Below are 19,491 nucleotides of genomic sequence, written 5' to 3'. Positions count from 1 at the left end.
ATAGCTCTCTGTGGAACTGTCGGAAAGTCACTTTCCAGTCAGAGCTGTTTCCTCTTCAGCAAAATGGTGCTAACGATGTCCTCTCCCAACCTCCTTTGAGATCTATCAGTTCTCTGAATTGTGAGAGCAATTAAGGGTGAGGAGTTTTGGGATCCTAGGACCTATGTAAAATCTGTCCCAGCATTAATTAAGCTGAATCCACAGAGGGTCATGCTGGGCTGAAGCAACCTCCTTCTAAATGTCCAGTACCAAGGACAGAGCCCCTCCTTCCTGAGCTGGCTGAGTCAGGGGCTTGGGACTTCTGGAAGATGCCAAAGAGTATAGCTACAGGCCATGGATGCCCCTCTTTTGTATGTGATGCCACAGAGAGAATGGCTCTTGGAAGCTTTCTCCAGGGAACACTGAATTATTGCAACCATTTGGTCTGATTTTCTAGAGGGAAAGAACTATAGTTATTCCCTGGTTCCGCAGGGGCTTAGGCTAAACAAGAACAAAGCCAGTGGGAGGATTTCTCTCTAAGTTTGCAAGACCTTTCCCCCTGGAACTGAAGAAGCAGGAGTTTAATCTCTGCTGAGTCATACCTCCAAGAGAGGAAGCATTGGGAGGGGGAGGGGGTGGCATGTCATCAGGCAGGCAGTCTGAGGGCCTCCTGGCTAGCTCCAGCTCTTTGGCATCAGAACCCCCAGGCTCCTCATTAGTGAAATGATGGGGCCTAGAGAAGTACTTATCTCTGGCCCTTCAGGAGTCCCCCATTCATGGGTGCTCACACTGGGTTGGGCAAGTCTTATCTAAGAAGGTAATTTCACTTCCAAATGGGTCAGAGCTTTCCCAGGCTCCAAAAGGGCATGTGTTGAGGGGGTGAGGATGTGAGGGGGAGGCAGGGTGACTTTCAGCCCCCACGGCCATCTGTCTTCTGAGTTAGAGGGGATTCGGCAGTTAGGAGTCAGGGACAGAGAAGAGTCCCATGGTAGGTCACACGACATGGGTGGGTGGACATCATTATGTGTGGTGAGCAGATGGTCTCAATTCTAGATATTAAAGATCACATATATACAACCTGTTTGACAGTGTACACTGTATCCATGCAAGACCTGGAAGGCCTGCATACCGACACATGATATCATACATGAAGTTATTATAGTCACATATATGATAGTCAGTACTCCTGTGTGTCTGTCTTATGCATGTGTAAGAGGAATATGTCCAAGCGAAAATAACTGTGTGTGTGCGTGCGGGCACACGTGTAAGACAATGAATGATTCCTGGATGCTAGCTATTCTAGCTATCTAGACTAGATAGGCTTCACTGGATTTAGAAGATATATTCCTCAGCACACTGTCCCCTGTTCTCAGTGCCTCCCCTCCACCACCCTATCTGCTGGAATTTGCCCCTTTGGCTTTCTCTCATTCTGTGGGGACTTCCTGAAGGGTAAGTGGGGAGAAATGGGAGGAATAGAGGCGTCCCTTTTCTAAGCTGGGACATGAACATTCCTCCCCTGCTCACCATTCATTGGCTGCCTTCAGGGGTATATGTGCTGCTACTATGTCCTAGGCACTCTTGCTGGCCACTCCACTAACAGTTTTCTTGGGCCTGTAACTGGTGGCAGCAAATGGCCCCTTTGGTGCAGTCCTATCTGAGTGCTACTTCCCTCCCCATCAAGTTGTTCAGCAATCAAGCTTTAGCAGGGGAGTCCCTGCAAAACCCCAGCCTGTCTTCCCCCAACCCCACCCCCGCCCAGGAGGAGAGCTGTCTAGAGGGACCACACTGCAATGCTAAGGAGGTTGCCATGGAAACCCAGGCAGGCTGGTGTGCTACTCAGAGAGGGAAAGTGCCCTGTGTTTCCTGCCAGGCTGAGGAGGGGGCTGGGGCCCCTGAACAGAAGCTACAGAGACAGGCTAAAGGGTGGTTCTGCTATGGACCTTCTCAAATCCAACATCAGTCCTGGTCAAGCTAGCTACCCCACCCCTCCTGGAGTCTGACCTGACATTCATGATGCTCCCCACTTCAGACTTACCTTGAGAAGTCTCACATGGCCAGACTTCTGGTGGAGCAGCAGAGAGGGAGTTTGGGGTCTGGTAGGATATCTAGAAGAGGGAAAGTAGATCTGGAAATCCTAAAACAAACTTTCCAGAAGTGAGAGGAAGAAGCAACTTTTAAGTTTTGGGGTTCAGGATGAAACAGAGTGGGAAGGTGGGGGGGAGCCTAGTGGATGGTGAGGGCCCCAAGACTACAGGGCTCTTGACTTCCATTTGTGTTTCTATTGGTCCATGCACACAGCATGTCCCCGGGCAGCTGTGGGGTCAGCTCAGTGGTGTCGCAGCCTTGGCAGATCCCCACCTGCCTCTGTTCAGAGAATCTCTTTGGTAGCACTCTTTGAAAAGTCTAGGCCATGTTTTGACCTTTTTCCCTCTCTCTCCTCGGGATGGGGACCCCAGAAGGGGCCACTAAGAAGCTTCGCAGCAACATTCGACGGAGCACAGAGACTGGCATTGCTGTGGAGATGCGGAGCCGAGTAACCCGCCAGGGCAGCCGGGAGTCTACCGACGGCAGCACCAACAGCAACAGCTCCGAGGGCACGTGCGTGCACCTGCCCATTTGCTTTCCAGCCAAAATCTCTGCATCCCTCCCTGCCCCAGCTGCCCCTGTCCCTTCTCCTAGACATCTGGTCCCTGGGTTTCGGGTCTTCCATTGCTCCTGACAGAACACCCAGAGTCCCTGGGGCACAGTTTTTTGTTCTTTTATTTCAAGAAGGAACTTGGGGCTCCTGCCTCCCATCACCCACCCTCCAGAGGAAACTGTGACCCTAAATTCCTTCTAAGCCTAAACCTATTTTCATGGCTTAGTTGTGTGAAATCTTTATAAATCACCTTGCTTGGAGATTAGGGAAGAAAATTGGACTAGATCCATGTTTTTAAAACTGTCACATCTTACCTTGTGACTCACAGGCAGGAAGTAAAATCACTGTAGTGGGTCAAAAGCAGCACTAGAGAAAGAAATAGATATAATGCAGGCAGCCTGTGCAGCCTGTGTAGCCTGTGCAGCCTGTGTAGCCTGTGTAGCCTGTGTAGCCTGTGTAGCCTGTGTAGCCTGTGTAGCCTGTGTAGCCTGTGTAGCCTGTGTAGCCTGTGTAGCAAGGGTGGATGGCCTGGAGAACATGAGTTCTTTATCCAGGGTGCACGTGGGTCCATGGTGGGCGGGGGTCTTAGCAGGCTCTTTTTTTTTTTTTTTTTTCTTTTTTCATGCGAGTTGCAGTAAGCATTTGAAAGTTACTGCTTAGACAGACACTCCACAGATCTGTTCTAAATTGGAGTTTGTAGATTTTTCCGCTTCTGTTTCATCAGGCCCCTATAATTTTCAGTCTCAGGATCCTGTGGCTTATTTAATATTCAATTATTGTCTCTCACTACTGTATGGAGCCTTTGGCATCCCTTTGGGATTGGCTCCAAGACCTCCCACGGCTCTAAAACCCACAGCTTCTTGAATCCCTTAAATACACTGAATGATGTTTGCATACAACCTGTACGCATTCTTGTGTATACACCAAATCCTTTCTAGATCACTTATAATTCTCAGCATAAGGTGAATTCGGCAGAGCTGCTTGTTAGACAAGTCTCACTATATATACAGGTCAGGCCCGTCTTGAATTCAGCATCCAGAATCCTCTTGCCTCTGCATCCCGAGCATTGACTGGTAAGGTATTATAGGTGTCCACCCCAATCCCAAGCCTAGACTGTATTGTTTAGGAATAAGAAAATCTGTCTATGCTCAGTAACAGACAATATTTTCCTTCATATTCTCAGTGTGTGGTTGATTGAATCACAGGTGCAGAGCCTATAGAGACAGATGGCCAACTGCACCTTCTCACATGGAAATAAGTAGCCATTGCTATCTGCACATCAGACCTTGTACAGAGTAAGATAGGTACCTCAGGCTAGTGACTCCCTTTCTGGAAGCCATGTGCTATGATCACTTAACACTTGCACTTGCTGGGCGGTGGTGGTGCACACCTTTAATCCCAGTACTTGGGAGGCAGAGGCAGGCGGATTTCTGAGTTCGAGGCCAGCCTGGTCTACAGAGTGAGTTCCAGGACATCCAGGGCTACACAGAGAAACCCTGTCTCGAAAAACCAAAAAAAAAAAAAAAAACAAAAAAACACTTGGCACTTGCCCTTAGTGAGTGTACAACACACCAGTGTCTGCACATACAAGAGAGGAAACCAAGGTCCCTGAGTGGCAGAGGCCCTTTACCCACAGGCCCAGTTCTTAAGTGGTGTCCAAGTTGTTTTTCACTCTAAGGTCATTTGATTCCATACAATGTCCACAGTGTATATTACTACCACCAGCACCACCATCCCAGTTCTGAGATTTTGAGTCTATATCTCTGTTTCTTCTGAGGTCTCACTGTCAATAAGATTGTGACACTAAGACTGGGTGTGGTGGTCACACCTATAAATGCAGCACTTGAGAGGTGGAGGCAGGACCAAGAGTTTAAGGTCAGAGACTTAACTACATAGTGAGTTCTCAGACAGCCTGGGCTACAAAAGACAGTGTATGGAAAAAAAAAAAAAGAAGAGGTATGCATAGAGAGAGAGGAGGGAAGAGGAAGACCAAAAAATGAGAGGGCTGGAGAGATGGTTCCGTTGGTGAAGTGCATGCTGTACAAGCTGAGTATCGGTCCCCCAGCACCCATGTAAAAAGGCTGCATGGAATCGTTCACATGCTTATAACCCCATTACTGGGGGACAGAGACAAGGATTCCTGGGGCTTGCTAGCAGCCAGCCTCCAAATCTACAAACTCTAGGTTCAATGGGAGATTCTATCTAAAAACCTGAAGTGGAAAGTGCTTGAGGAAGACACCCAGTGATGACCTCTGGTCTCCAACACACACACACACACACACACGAGTACATGTGTCCCCACCCCCAGTGCACAGAAAGAGTGACATTAGGCTCTTGTTGATCATGACCAATGAAGGCAGATGCCTTGAAGCCTTTTCCTGGGAGTGGATGCTAAGCCCTGTAGGAGAAATATAGGTTCTGTCCCGCAAACCCATTGTTCCCTGCCTGTCACTGACCAGTGGAGCCTCCACTCCAAACTGTCCAACCGGGATTCTTCTCTGACTCACCTTCCATGGCTGTCACTAGGAGATCGGCATATTCTAGTTCGCTGTGGCCCCTAAGGAGGCTGTCCTGTTGGCCAAACCCAGAACCCCCAGGCCTGAGGAGGCAGTAGCAGCAGCATCAGAACAGAAGCAAAGATCTGTTGCCATTTGTTATCTCAAGTGTCCAGAACTTTTCCCTGTGCCAGCTGCCTCAGTCTTCCCCCGTCCCCCAGTGAGCACTGTCATCTCTTGTGGACAAAGCCAGACTCTTGGAAATGTCTATTTCATCTGTAAAACCGGATAATGGTTCCCACCACACAGACTGGTTGTAAGGATTAATGCCACAAGGCACTCGGAACACCCAATGCACTGCTGGCAGCTGGCCAGCTTTCAATCACTGTCAGTTTCTCCTGTTACTACTTCCGGCCCCCTTCCCTCCAGTCATAGACCACCCACAATCACTTGCCATTCATCTCAGTGCTATTCTTGGGTTATTTTGGTCTCTTCTGCCGGTTTGAGCACCACTTCACTTTATTGACTTGGATTTTAAGTTTCTGGGTTTTTTTTTTTTGTTGTTGTTGTTGTTTTTTTTTTTTTTTTTTTTTTTAAAGCAAATCTCAGTTCTTGGAACTCATTGTAGACATTAAGAGTCTCTCATTCTTGGCACTAGCATGCTTTCGTGAGGGTCCGTGTGTCCAGCAAGCCCTGCCTTCTGAGGCTCACTTCAGAACTCTGGGGCTTGGGCTGGGATATATCTCAGTTGGTAGCATGTTCATTTAGCATGCATGAAGCCCTGGGGTCTGTCATGCTGCAGACGCTGAACATGGTGGTACATGCATGCCTGTAATTCCAGAGGTCAACAGGTAAAGTAAGGTGACTGGGAATTTCAGTCACCTTGGCTACATCATGAGGCTGAGGGATGCACAAGAACTTGTCTCAAAATGCAAACAAACAAACAAAAACTAACAAAAATCCCCAAAACTGAAGCTTAAGGATTCAAACACTTTAAATATCTTCATTATCATCTTTATTGATACCAAAGTATCTTTCTCCAAGCCAGACATTATGATACCTACTTATTACCCAAGCACTTGGAAGGATAAGACAGGAGGATTGCCATTAGTCTGAGGCCAGCCTGGGCTTCATAGTAAATTCTAGGTCATCCAGAAGTACACAGTGAGACTGTCTGGAACATGCAACCTGAAGTATTTTTTCTTCAATGTGTAGAAATGACAAATGTTCACTCCCACTTAGAATAGTGTAGTTACACTGTATAGAGGAGAAATGAGACCCAAGACCCCAGGTAAAAGGCCTCTGCATCCACCCCCACCTGCTACCTCACACGCCCTCTGTGTCCCTCTGCAGGTTTATTTTTCCCACACGGCTTGGAGCTGAAAGCCAGTTCAGTGACTTTCTGGATGGCCTCGGACCAGCCCAGATTGTGGGGCGACAGACATTGGCCACACCCCCCATGGGTAAGTCTTGCTGAAGAAGGGTAAGTTCGGCGGGGGAGGCACAGTAAAAGAAGGAGCTCTGGGGCCCAGTGTGTGGTAGAGCTGGCAGCAGGTTTCTTCCTCAGGTGCCAGGAAGGACCATTACCCAGCAGCAGCTTTTTTAGACTGGTCACCCACCCCTGCTGTGTGAACAGGGTCACAGTGTTGGCCCATGCTGATTTACCTCTCTAGCCTTCCTGGAGCCTCTGTTTCCTCCTCTGGAAGATGGAATCAGTAATTCCTGCTTCAGTTCTGCAACCCAACACCCCTTCTTGCACTCCTGTTAGATACTTTGTAGAAAGCATTTTAATGCTCTCCTTAGGAACCGTGGCTAATTGGACTGGTTCCTCCCATCAGCGTCTGGCACCTAGGGACTTTTAGTAATTTTCTCATCTCTTCCTGGCAGCTAGGAAGTGCACAAAGCCCACACTGGGTCCTCTTAGCAACTTTCAAAGCTTCCCACAGCCCTGTGCTTTCGGGTCCTGGCCAGGCAGGCTTTCCTGTCAGTCTCACCTGAGCTTTACCTGATCCAGGCGTCTCTACTAAGCCCCATCCTGTTGGCACTTGACCTTTGACCCTCAGAGCAGAAGCAGAAAATAGAGCTAGGACTCTATACCAGGCTTCTTTGTTTGGTACTCTCCTTTCTTCTTTGAAAGAGGAGTTCAGAGGACATTCAGAGAATCAGGGTCCACTCTCTTCCAGCCCTGGGTATTGAATTTGCTTAATTCCAAGCTTTTCCTTGGGACTGGAGCCTGCTCAATAGCTCAGGCTCTTCCCCGAAGTGGCAGCCACTGCAATAATAAACCCATCAGAACCCAGAATATTTTGTGTGTGGTGCCCCCTTGTGTCCCAGACCAGGAAAAGCAAGTATACATTCATGGTTAGGCATGAGACCCTTTTGCCGAGGTCAGGAATTACTGGAATGAGAAGGATGAATTTCAGGGTGTCCCTGACTGTGGCGAATTCCTGCCCCCAAAGTATGTAAGTACAATAATAACATTATACCTGATGGAACTCAAAGTCTCACCCATTTAACTGGAGGGATGGGGACTCAGATCAGGTTTATAATTCTACACCTACCTGAAGGGAGTTCCACACACTACTGTATAATTCTAAACTTTGCTCACTCACGATGAGTACAGCTAAGAGTTTCTAGAAGTCAGCATGACTGAATCCCTTACCTTTTTTGGAGTGGGTGGTGAGCTCTCATCACATGGGGTGTAGGCTGCCCAGCTCGCTTCGCTGGCAGGCTCATAGCTTAGCTTCTGTTTGCATGGATGCTCTTCTGGTATCCGTCTGCCATATACTAAAGAGACTGGCTGAGGGCTGCTGTGTGCACTCCGTCCCCCAGACTTGCCTGTTCTGTGTAGTGAAGCAGAAGCCCCTTGTCCACCATACATGGGTGAGAGTTTGGCAACCATTAGTTATGACTTAAGCATGTCTCCTTGAAGGTCATTCCCCACAGAGTATCACAGTGTTCCTCCGTCCCTTTGAAGTGGTCTCCTGAGAGCCATTGCAACATTTGCAGTTTGCTCTCTCATATTCCCTTCCAGGGAAACTGCAGCATCCTGCAGATTGATGTTTTCTGATGCATCCTGTCAGCCTGCCCCATCTGACCTCAGCTGGTCGTCCATTCTTTTTCCTTGCAGGAGATGTGCACATTGCTATCATGGACCGGAGCGGCCAGTTGGAGGTAGAAGTGATTGAAGCTCGGGGCCTGACCCCCAAGCCAGGCTCCAAATCCCTCCCAGGTGAGGCTAAGTGGCTGGGAGATCTGAGGAAGGAGGAAGGATCCTAGCAGGGATGGGGTACTAGCCAGTCCTCAGCTCGCCAGCAGCCTAAAGCGGTGGAAGGCTTGTGGGCAAGATGGGTCAGGAAAGGTCAAGGAGACTCAGTGTCTGCTGGGTTCACTGGCCAGCTCGACCACTCCCCGCCAGGACCTCCTGGAGGGTGGAGACTACGCAGGCTATGGCACCTCTTCCAACCACTCTCCTTCATTTTCAGCCACCTATATCAAGGCTTACCTGCTGGAGAACGGGGCATGCGTAGCCAAGAAAAAGACGAAGGTGGCCAAGAAGACTTGCGATCCCTTGTACCAGCAAGCTTTGCTCTTTGATGAGGGACCCCAAGGCAAAGTTCTGCAGGTCAGTGTTTACAGGGCAGACTCAGGTTCTGGTCAAGCATTGAGCCAGCTACATTAATCTATATCCTCTTTATCATTGTGTGTGTGGGTACATGTGTGTGTGGGTACATGTGTGTGTGGGTACACGTGTGTGTGGGTACACGTGTGTGGGGGTACATGTGTGTGTGTGGTACACGTGTGTGTGGTACACGTGTGTGTGGTTACACGTGTGTGTGTGGGTACACGTGTATGTGGGTACATGTGTGTGTGTGTGTACACGTGTGTGTGGGTACATGTGTGGGGGGTACATATCTATCCTGGAGTCGGCTCTCTCCTTTCACCTTGCCATGGATTCCAGGGATTGAACTGAGGTCCTTCAGTTTCGGTGGCCAGCACTGTTCCTCCCGAGCATCTGGCCAGCCCCTTTCCCTCTTTCTCCTCCCTCCCTTTTCCCTCTCTAGTTTCTTTTCACTGCCCATGGTAAAATAGCTCCTCAGCTCTCACAGCAGGGCAGCAGAACCAGGCAGTATCCACCTTCCCACCAGTGCTCTGTACCTCACTGGGGGTTGGGGGTGGCCAGGCACGTTCTAGAGTGATTTGTGTCTTCCTCAGAGAGGATCCTATGAAAGGAGGAGTGGTTTCCCCAGTCTAGGTGAGCAGGCAGGGTCTCGGAAGGATGAAATGACTGTTCAGTTGAAGGATTAGAGGAGCCCACGTTCAGGTGACTCTCAGCCCAGCTCCTTGACAGTGAAACCCTGTTGGTGGGTCTTCCTGATGAGAGTGAGGGGAAGGACTTGCCTCATTGTGCCCCTTCTGTAGGTGAACCTGAGCTCACATAGGTCTTGGCTCAGTCCTGAGTTCAGATTCCTGCTCAGCACTCACTGTGGGTGGATGTGTGGAGAAGAGATACAAGAGATAGCTAGGAGGTTCAGAACATAGACTAACTACCCTCGTTGAAGACTGCTTCCATTACCCATGTCAGGTGGCTCACAACTGCCTCTAACTCCAGCTCCAGGAGGGCGAGGTGCCTCCGGGGGCACCTTCACTCAGGTTTATGTATGCATGTACAAATTTAAAAAAAAAAAAAACTTTTTTAGAGTTTGCACATGGGCAGCCACTCACTAAGTTAAAACCTAGGTATGGTGGGGCTGCTATTGGCTTGCCTTGCCTGAAGACTCTTGCTTTTCATTTGTAACAAACACCTGAGGTTAATTTTAAAAGAGAAAAGATTATTCTGACTGAGTTTTTGAGACTCAGGTCGACTGTCAGTTGGGGCTGTGGAGAAAGCTGCTCACCTCAGGGCACTTGGGGAGCAGAGGAAGAGCCTGGAATCCCATAATCCCCTTCAGGAGTCCACCTCTGATGTTTTCAGTCATCCTGCTAGTAGTCCCACTTGTGGCAGGCTGTTCCTCTGAGCTGTGATGGCTCTGTTGTAAGGACCCACGGGTTTACAAACCAAAGAACTGCAGAACTCTTGTATTCTGGAGCAGAAGCCCAATATCAGATGCCTGTTTTTAAAAACAAATTTGAAAAATCACTGACGTAATTGCTTCCTCCCTGAGTTCCAGATGGAGACAGTCAGGGCCAAGCCAGGGGCTTATTAAGGCCCATAGCAGGACTGCAGCTGTGACCTAGACCCTGGACTCGGGGAGAGAGCTGCTGCCTGGGGTGTTGAGGGGAGTGGAACCAGATCACCCAGGATCTAACCTGAGCTCACTGTGGGCCATTGTATTGGTTAATTAGATCTTTCGGGCCACAGGAGAAAAAAACCAAAACAACTTGTTACAGTAGTTCAGACAATGCTTCCCACCCCCGTAGGAGGCCTGCCATGTCCCAGGCACTCAGAACGTGCCTGCCCAAATCATCTTTAATTCTGACTCTCCCATCTGTGCCCTGGTGAAGCCGATAGGTTCCCGGGCCCACTGCCCAGTCCTGGAGATTCAGTGCCTCCCTCTTCCTCCTACTGCTGCCAGGTGATCGTCTGGGGAGACTACGGCCGTATGGACCACAAGTGCTTCATGGGTATGGCCCAGATCATGCTGGACGAGCTGGACCTGAGTGCCGCAGTCACTGGCTGGTACAAACTCTTCCCCACATCCTCTGTGGCTGACTCCACACTCGGATCCCTCACCAGGCGCCTGTCTCAGTCCTCTTTGGAGAGTGCCACCAGCCCCTCGTGCTCCTAAGGACCTTGATGAGGACAAGAGGCCAGGGGATGTTGGGGGATGGGAGCCTGCTGGCCCCACCACCCCCTGTACATAGTCTCCATGTCCTTCTGGACCCCTTACCCTGCTGCATGCCTGTTGGCCACTGGGCTTGTCCCAGCTGGCAGTGGAGACTGTAGTGTGTGTCTGTGTGTCTGTGTGTGTGTGTTTGTGTGTGTCCATATATCTGTCCATTTGTCTGTGTACAATCAGTCTTGGTGATCACATGGACTATATAGTCCACGTCTCCGTATCTTGCAGGAAAGAACCCAAAGGAGCATCATTTGGACACTTCTTGCCCATGGAGTCTCCAGGGGTAGAAATAGGGGGTGTGGCCACTGGTGGGCCGGCCACTGGTGGGTCTCGATTTGTCCCTGCCTTGTTGTTGTATAGTCTCCACTTGCTTTTCTGTCTTGTTTTTTTCTTTGCCTTTCCCAGCATTGCTGCTTTTTTGAGGAATGTAGCATCCATTGCAGCTGACCACATCTGGTTCCATCTAGGAATCTACATCTCTCCTCCCTACCACAGCCACACCGGTGGTCATCCCATTGAATGCACACCACAGCATGTAGCATGCTTACTCAGTGCCCTCGCCAGGGCCCCAGGAAGACAGAGTGTGTATGGGGAGGAGGATGCTGGCCAGACACACTAGAGGATGTACTGGGACCTCTCTTCCCCTGGAGTGTTCCAACATGCCAAAGGAGCTCCCCAGTGGACCCAGGAGGTTGTCTGTTGAAGTAGCTGGCCTTCTCAGGCATCAAGGGTGGCCCTGTCCCCTTTGGGGTTATTCCTGAGGGAGCATGGCTTGGGAAGCAGTGCCATGGGTAGAGCTACTTGCTGGAGGAAGGAGGGCATCCTCTCCGACCTGGGATTAGCTGCATGAAGCTGTCCTTTCAGGTTCTGCTTTCTTTGCTCATCTGTAGACACCAGACCCCATCTGGAGTTCTGACACACCAGGGCTCCAGCTTCCTAGCTCTGTGGGCAGCCTGGCTCTGCACTCAAGGGTGCCTCTGTCACCAGCTCTGTACCAGCAATACTCACCCCTCCACCTCCCTACTTTCTTGAGTAGGCCCCTGCTCCTCTAGGCAGTGGCCTGTACTAGGCATCCCAGCTGCGTCTGCTTTACTATCCCCTTCCCTTGTCTGCCTGGGACTCCTCCCAACCACTGAGAACACTGTTGGAGGGACTAGTGGCTGGGCCAGACCCTAAGATGGCTATTATGGATACTAAAGGCTGGCTCCGGAGTGCTGCATCTGTTCCTCCCCTCCTTAGCTATAGGGTGGAATTGGAGGCTGCCTGGGAGAAAGCAGCCTGGTAGGAGGGAGGAGGCAAGTGTTGGGTAGGGGATGGGGAAGACGCTCTTTCTGCCTCTCTCCTAGCCCATGCCTCTAGCATAAGTGCCTAGGCAGAGAGATACGGGGGTAACTGTAAAGAAGCCTTTGTCTGTATGTGAATCCCATTTGTACCAAAGCTGGGGTACACAAAGCCGTCCCAGCCCAAAGGACCTCCCTGTAGTCAGAGTCCTGCACTCACCTTTCAAAGAAAGGCAGTAAAGAAGCCCCCATGCAAAGTGGGGTGAGGAGGAGAATGAGCAGGACTGAGGATGTGTCCTGCAGGCAGGACAGTGAGGTGGGGGCCAGTTCTCTTGCTGACCTTTCTGCCTGAAGAGTATATACATGTATATCCCATATTACAAGATATGGGGCAAAGTGCTCTTGGCCTCCAAGCCTTAATGGATTGGGGGCAAGGAGGAAACTAGCTTGCAAAGGACCCTCTGGATGGTGTGAAAGCCATTTGGAGTGGAGGAGTGTCAGTGACCCACTGACAACACAGACCTTTGTGTGTGTGGCATTGAGTCACTCCCAGAAGTGGGAGCTGCGAACAGAGAGTGTCCCTCACTTCTTAGGAGGGTCAGCATAGGGGATGCTCTAGCCAGAGGAGGGACTGATGTGCTGGGAACTCATGCTGACCTGCCTACAGTCCAAGGCTGTAAACTACCTAAGAGATGGGCACTTGGCTATCCCACCTCCATGGAAGATAATCCCCTTCCCCAATTGATTTTGGGGAATTCACTCTTTGTAACACTGAGTAATCCCTTCTGGATGCTTTCTCACACGTGTGGGTTGTATAAGGCTAGTGTGTACATGTGATAGGGAGGCTGGGTTTAAAGCTTTGTTTCTCAGCACGCTGGATGTGGGGCTCCACTGGGGTGCCATTCTCAAAGCAAGTGTGCCCAAGTGTGACTCTTGCCTGGGCTGGAAGCGATCTGCCCTTTGAGGAAAGGACATTGGGTTAAGAAGTAACTGGATCCTTGTGAGTTCCCTTACTAACAGGCCACCTACATAACCCCTTGCTCCAGGTGGCAGTGGTTGCAGGAGTGGGATTTGGTCATCCCATCTCCTCTCGGCAGGCCAGATTCATCGTGCTGTGGCTGGGACAGGAGTGGCCCTGCAGCGATGCTGGGCTGTGGGCAGGGGCAGTGATAAGTGACTCAGAGCATATGTCTCTGTATTTCTGCCCTGTTCAGCCTGTCCCACTTTTTAACAGATTCCTTTCCTACAAGGAAAGCAGAGATGGGACTCTGTGATACGAATCGTTCTCTAGGAAATGGGCCAAGTCTTGCTTTGACAGGGACATTTGATCCTTTGGGGAAGAACCAGCTCCAAAGGCGCTCTTCATCCAGCCTCTCATCCCACCAAGCTCTGAACATCACCTCTTCAGCAGGTCCCGGGCAATGCCAGCACGCTATGGGATGAAGGCAGAGCCAAGGGAAGCCCCAGAGAGGCAGGGGTAGTGGTGCCTGGATGGTTCTGCCCTTGGGGACTCGGTGCCTGGAGCACTGGGGTCAAGCTAACTTTCCCAGGGGCTCAACCTTCAACCAGGGAAGCATGCCAGCTCTTCCTTTACTGCCAGCCTGGGAGAGACCAGCAGCCTCTGTTTTTGTTTTTGTTTTTGTTTTAAAGACAACTGAGCCCTCCCAGGGCGTTTCTCTGAAACGAGATGTAGCACAATCCTCAGCTGTGTTCCCGGAGCTCCGGCATACCCCGAGCTCCCGATACCTCACGTTCTCCATCGCCCTTGGCCTAGGAGGCCGTAGTGCCCTAGCAAGGCTGCTCTTCTGTGTTTCTTCGATTGTGTCCAGCACTGTGCAAACTCTAAGAAGTCTCTGCCTTTGCCCAAGGTTGCTCTCTATTGGGTGGGGAGATGCGGTACTTCATGTGGTGGCCCGAAGCTTGTCCAGCAGCATCTCTGTAGTGGCCACAGGGAAGTGGACAAGAAGAGGCCTGCTTTCCTGCCACCACCCTTTCTCTCCCACTCCTCAGTTGTTGTCTCTAACGTCCTGACACATACAGACGTTCTTCTGAATATACCCCCTCTCCTGCATCGTCTTCCGATGGATGATCAGAGAGGAGATGAAAATTCAGACTCCTTCCCTGCCTTCTCCCTCCAGTCTGCTTCTAGCCCCGGTCAGAAGAGTTCAGAAGAGGCTAGGGAGATCAACTACCATCAGAGAGCAGGGGAGCCCCATCCAATCAGCCTGGCCTGGCTGGGAAAGGGTCATTTGGAGAGTGCCTGAGCATCTTGGAGCAATGTCAGTGATGCCAAAGAGAGCGACTTGGCCTCCGTGGGCAGCAGCTCTGTCTGTGGAGCTAGACGAACACAGCTCAGATGGTGGCGTGCCCAAGGGAGGGTCCTTGTTCTCTGACAAAGGGCTTAATCTTTTCATGTAGCAAAGCAACTCCCCTCCCCCATCCCTGAGCGTGGGCTGTTGTGGGCCCAGCATGGCTGTGCCTATACGAGAGAGGCCGCATAGGTGAGAGACTGTGTCTCCTCCCTGTCTGTCTTAGCAAGTGCTCCTTGAGAAGCCTGGGTGTTGCTGCTTTGGAGAAACCAGCTCTGACTGGACACTCGCCAGCAAGGACAGGGCCTTGGGCCTGCAAGGAAGTTTATATTGATGCCAGGAAGGGTCCCTGGGCCTGAGAATTCCAGGGACAACTGAGCATCTGCCCCATTAGCCAATGACCTGGATAGGGATGGCTGTTCAGTACTTTTTTCTTTTCTTTTCTTCTTTTTTCTTTTTGCCAGAAACTGTGACCTTGTGTGAGATATCTTACTGGGCTTCAGTGTCCTCATCTGTAAAACCCAGAGCATTTGCCGGTTGCTCCAGGCTTTGTAAGTCTATGGCTTGGAGTTGCTGAGGTGGTGAGGGGCCAGTTTCATCCCCCTTGGTTCTCACTCTGGGAGCCTGTCCTCATTTGGTCCATGCCCAGATGCTGCTCCTAAAAAAGCCCAAATGTGGCTTCACCACTTTGTGGCTTGCCCTCCTCCTACCACTCTCTCTGGTCTTGGTGAGAAATAACCAAGTGTTGTCTATGGTGGACAGTTTCCAAGGTACCGTAATGTCACCACCTTGACTGAATCCTGAGTAGGTCCATGTCCCCCAGCAGACATACTGGGTCATTGGTCATTATGCTTCTTGACGACAGTCCAAGAAGAGTGGGCACTCAGAGCCTTTTAAAGGAATTCTCTCTGATGGGGTGAAAGAGGGAAGGTCCTTCCAAGTATTTGGCTTTTTAAAACCACTTCTTCCCAAATTTCTTCTCCCAAACTTTCTCTCAGAAGGCAAAAAGTGGCTGCTTCCTCAGGGAAAGCAGACCTGAGACTTCTAGCAACTCCTGTAGCAATGAGAACTCACAGAAGGCAGGAACCCCTTTTTTAGAATTTCCAAATGCATCCTGCAAAGAGAGCGAGAGCGAGAGCTGTTAGGGACTGACAAGCACACTGTTTAGATAAGAAGCAATTAGCCTTTTCTATTTGAGCTCTCTGCAGCATCGTTCCAGACCGTGGCTCCAGGGTGGCAGGTGGACAGCTGGGAGGGAATACCGGCTGTCTCAGGTGATGTCCTTGCCAATCCCCCTGAGGAGAAAATTCTTCACATGGCTTCTGCATGTACAGTATTTGGACAGAAAAAAAAAATTAAAGTCCATTTGAAATTGGTTTTATGTATGGCTTTCTGAGGATGGTCTTTATTCCAGGAGAGAAGAGTTCTGAGTAATTAAAAATGGGAAGGGGGGGGCGGCTGCTGATTGGGTTGCTTGAGAGGTGGGAAACAGGTACAGCTCAGAAAAAGGTATGAACATTGATGATGCCAGCCTCCTGCCCCTACCCGGAGAGCTTAGTTGCCACAGCAACATTCCTGAGCCATGGAATCAGACTGGCCTGTTGGCTTTCCAGTTTGGTTCCCCTAGGGACCCTTGCTTTTTGTCTCCACAGACTCTGCAAGGCACACCCAAATAGAGGGACAAGAGAGACAAGGCATAGGCCGACCCCAGCCACACCTTATAGAAACAGTGAACAGTCATCAGGCTGTGGGGCTTGCAATAATCAGGAACTCTACAGTACCCATTGTCCTCCCCTGCCTCTAAAAGATGGGAAAATCCTAAGTACAAACTGTGAATTCCAACAATTACTAAAACATAAGAAGACATAATTAAGCCGTGTTTATCACGGTCACGCAAGATATTTCATTATTATTACAAAAATTCATCTCTGCAATTTACTATGTTAATAGATTAAAGGAGAAAATGTATTTATCCTAATGGAGAAAAGATGTTTTATAAGGTTTTTATCCTACTTGTAATTAAAAAAAAAAAAAAAAAAAACTAGCAAACAGAAGAGGACACTCCCCCCCCCCCCCCAAAAAAAAAAAAAAAAAAAAAAAGACAGGGATTCTCTGTATAGCCCTGGCTGTCATGGAACTCACTGTGTAGACCAGGCTGGCCTCAAACTCAGAAATCTGCCTGCCTCTGCCTCCCAAGTGCTGGGATTAAAGGCGTGCGCCACCACTGCCCAGCAAGAGGACATTTTTTAAATCTGATAATCTTCATACATCAAAAAGCTAAAGTGGGGTTTGAGAGAGATGATGGTTTCATTGGTTGGGAGTACTTAGTGCTCTTTGAGGGGACCAACATTCAGTTCTCAGCACGCACACTGGGCAGCTCACAACTGCCTTTTATTTCAGTTCCAGGGATTCCGATGCCGCCTTCTGGCCTTCACCAGCCCATACACACAGTATACATACATGTACACTTAACATTTTAAACTATTTTCTGGATTTGATGGCACATGCTTATAACCTGAACACTGGAAAGGCAGAGGCAAGTGAATCTCTGTGAGTTCAAGGTCAGCCTGTTTTACATAGAAAATTCTAGGCCATCCAGGGATATATAGTGAGACTCTGTCTCAAGAAGGAAATAAATTAATTTAAAAGGGCTGTGTGTGTAGCTACAGATGTGGTTGGAAGGCTTGTGTCCTGTGCATGCCAGTCCCTCAGCTTGATCCTCAACATTAAAAAAAGCAAAGCTGATAACCATTTATGGAGCAGGAAACTTATGATTTAAAAGAACAAAGACTAGGATAAGAAAGTGGAGTAGTACACTGTGCAGGCTTTGCACAGTATACGTGTAGGACGTCATTGGAATGTAGACTGTAATTAGAGATGCATAAACACTAGAAAAGAAAATAGTAAAGCATTCAACAACCAGTTAATAAAAATGTGCAGTGGAGACAGGGTCCATTACTAAAAGTACACAAGACAAAAGAAGGGGAGGAAGGTTTCTGTTGCTGGAAAGAGACACCATGACCACGGCAACTCTTACAAAGGAAAACTTTCACTGGGGCTGGCGTACAGTTTGAGAGGTTTAGTCCATTATCATCATAGCTAGAAGCATGGCAGCGTGCAGGCAGACTTGGTGCTGGAAAAGGAGCTGAGAGTTCTACATCATGATCTGCAGACAGCAAAAAGAGAATCTAATTCTGCACTGGGTAGAACTTAATCAAAGCCCATCCCCACAGTGACACACTTCCTCTAACAAGGCTGCACCCCCTAATAGTGCCACTCCCTGTGGGCCAGGCATTTAAACACATGAGTCTATGGGGGTCAAACCTATTGAAACCATGACTGCTTGGTAAATAAGAAAACAATGTATAATTTCAATAGGTATATAAAAAAGAATCGAGGGCTGCAGAGGTGGCTCATTTGCAAGCCTGAGCGCCCATGTGCAACTCCTTCTTGTGTGGCAGTGTATGCCTCTCACGACTGGTGGGAGGAGACAGGAGAATCCCAGGGGTCTCTGGCCAGTCAGCCTCATCAAATTGGTAAGCTCCAGATTCACCGAGATACCCATCTTGGTCTCTGGTGGGTGTGGCTGGAGAGATGGCTCACTGATTGAGAGCACTGGCTGTTCTTCTAGAAGACAGGGGTTTGATTTCCTAGCACCCACATGGCAGTTCACAGCCATCTGAAACTCCAGCTTCAGGAGTTATTCAACACCTTTTTCTGGCCCCTGCTGTCACTGCTTGCACGTAGAATACAATAAAACATGCAAAACACTCATACCCATAAAATATAAGTCCGTTTCAAAAACACTTTAAAGGAAGACACCTGCTATCCGCCTCTGGGCTCCATGTGTACACTCAGACACGCCCATAAGCATACCTACCCATGCATGTGCATGCATAAACACAAATAATTTGACAATTCAAAACTCATTTATGATTTCAAAAAAATCTCAAACTTTGGAATACAAGGAATGTTCTTAACCTCATGGAATGAGTTTTTAAAAACTTGATGTGTTAAAGACTGTCTTAGGGTTTTATTGCTGTGAAGAGACACCGTGACCAAGGCAGCTCTTATAAAGGAAAACATTTAATTGGGGCTGGCTTACAGGTTCACAACTTTAGTCCATTATCATCATGGCAGCACTCAGGCAGACACAGTGCTGGAGGAGCTGAGAGTTCTACATCTTGATCCACAGGCGGCCAAGGAAATGGCGAGCTACACTGGACATGGCTTGAGCATAGAAGATCTCGAAGCCTGCCCCAACAGTGACACACTTCCACCACCAGGCCCATACCTCTGTGGGCCAAGCATTCAAACACATGAGTCTATGGGGGTTATTCCTGGTCAAACCACCACAAAGCTAAAGCCAAGCATGGCTGACAGATGCCTGTAATCTCAGCATTTGGGAAACAGGACGGTCAGGCGTTCCAAACAATCTGGGCTATATAAAACAGCAATATCTGGTCTCATAACTAAAACAAATCAAGTGTGATGGCTGAGACCAGTACTTGGGAGACTTTGACAGGAGGACTGGGAGTCTAAGGATATCCTAGGCTAAATAGTGGTTCTAGGCCAGCCAAAGGTACCAAGTGAGATCCTGTGTAAAAAAAAAAAAAAAAAAAAAAAAAAAAAAAAAAAAAAAAAGGCTCAGTGGGTTGGGGTGCTTGCAGCTAAGGTGATTACTCAAGTTAGGAACCTAGGATGAAACACACTGTAAACTGTCCTCTGACTTCCACATATGTATGTATGACACATGCCCCTCCCCCAGTATGTATGTATGTATGTATGTATGTATGTATGTACATATATCTGTGTGTGTGTGTATATATATGTGGGGGGGGAGGGGGGTACTTGGGGGGTTGATTAAGAATGACTCCCATAGGTTCATGTATTTTAATGCTTAGTCTCCAGTGAACCGTTTAGGAAGGATTAAGAGGTATGGCCTTCTTG

The 19,491-nt window shown here is 49.2% G+C and overlaps 1 protein-coding gene across 4 annotated transcripts in view; it reads left to right on the top strand.

The window, feature by feature from the left end:
• Nucleotides 1-15,922, top strand: part of Rims3 (regulating synaptic membrane exocytosis 3) — a 40,658-nt gene extending 24,736 nt beyond the window's left edge. For all 4 annotated transcript variants that reach the window (XM_034503562.2, XM_076934276.1, XM_034503561.2 and 1 more), the window contains exons 4-8: nt 2,436-2,577; nt 6,466-6,575; nt 8,243-8,344; nt 8,598-8,737; nt 10,689-15,922. In XM_034503562.2, coding sequence (XP_034359453.1) covers nt 2,436-2,577; nt 6,466-6,575; nt 8,243-8,344; nt 8,598-8,737; nt 10,689-10,901 — 707 coding nt within the window. In that variant the 3' untranslated portion in view covers nt 10,902-15,922. The remainder of the gene's footprint in view (nt 1-2,435; nt 2,578-6,465; nt 6,576-8,242; nt 8,345-8,597; nt 8,738-10,688) is intronic.
• The last annotated feature ends 3,569 nt before the right edge of the window (nt 15,923-19,491 follow it).

This window comes from Arvicanthis niloticus, chromosome 5 (assembly GCF_011762505.2).
Source record: "Arvicanthis niloticus isolate mArvNil1 chromosome 5, mArvNil1.pat.X, whole genome shotgun sequence".
NCBI lineage: Eukaryota > Metazoa > Chordata > Mammalia > Rodentia > Muridae > Arvicanthis > Arvicanthis niloticus.
The sequence above is the reverse complement of the archived record's forward strand: the minus strand, read 5'-3'. Positions and strand labels throughout refer to the sequence as shown.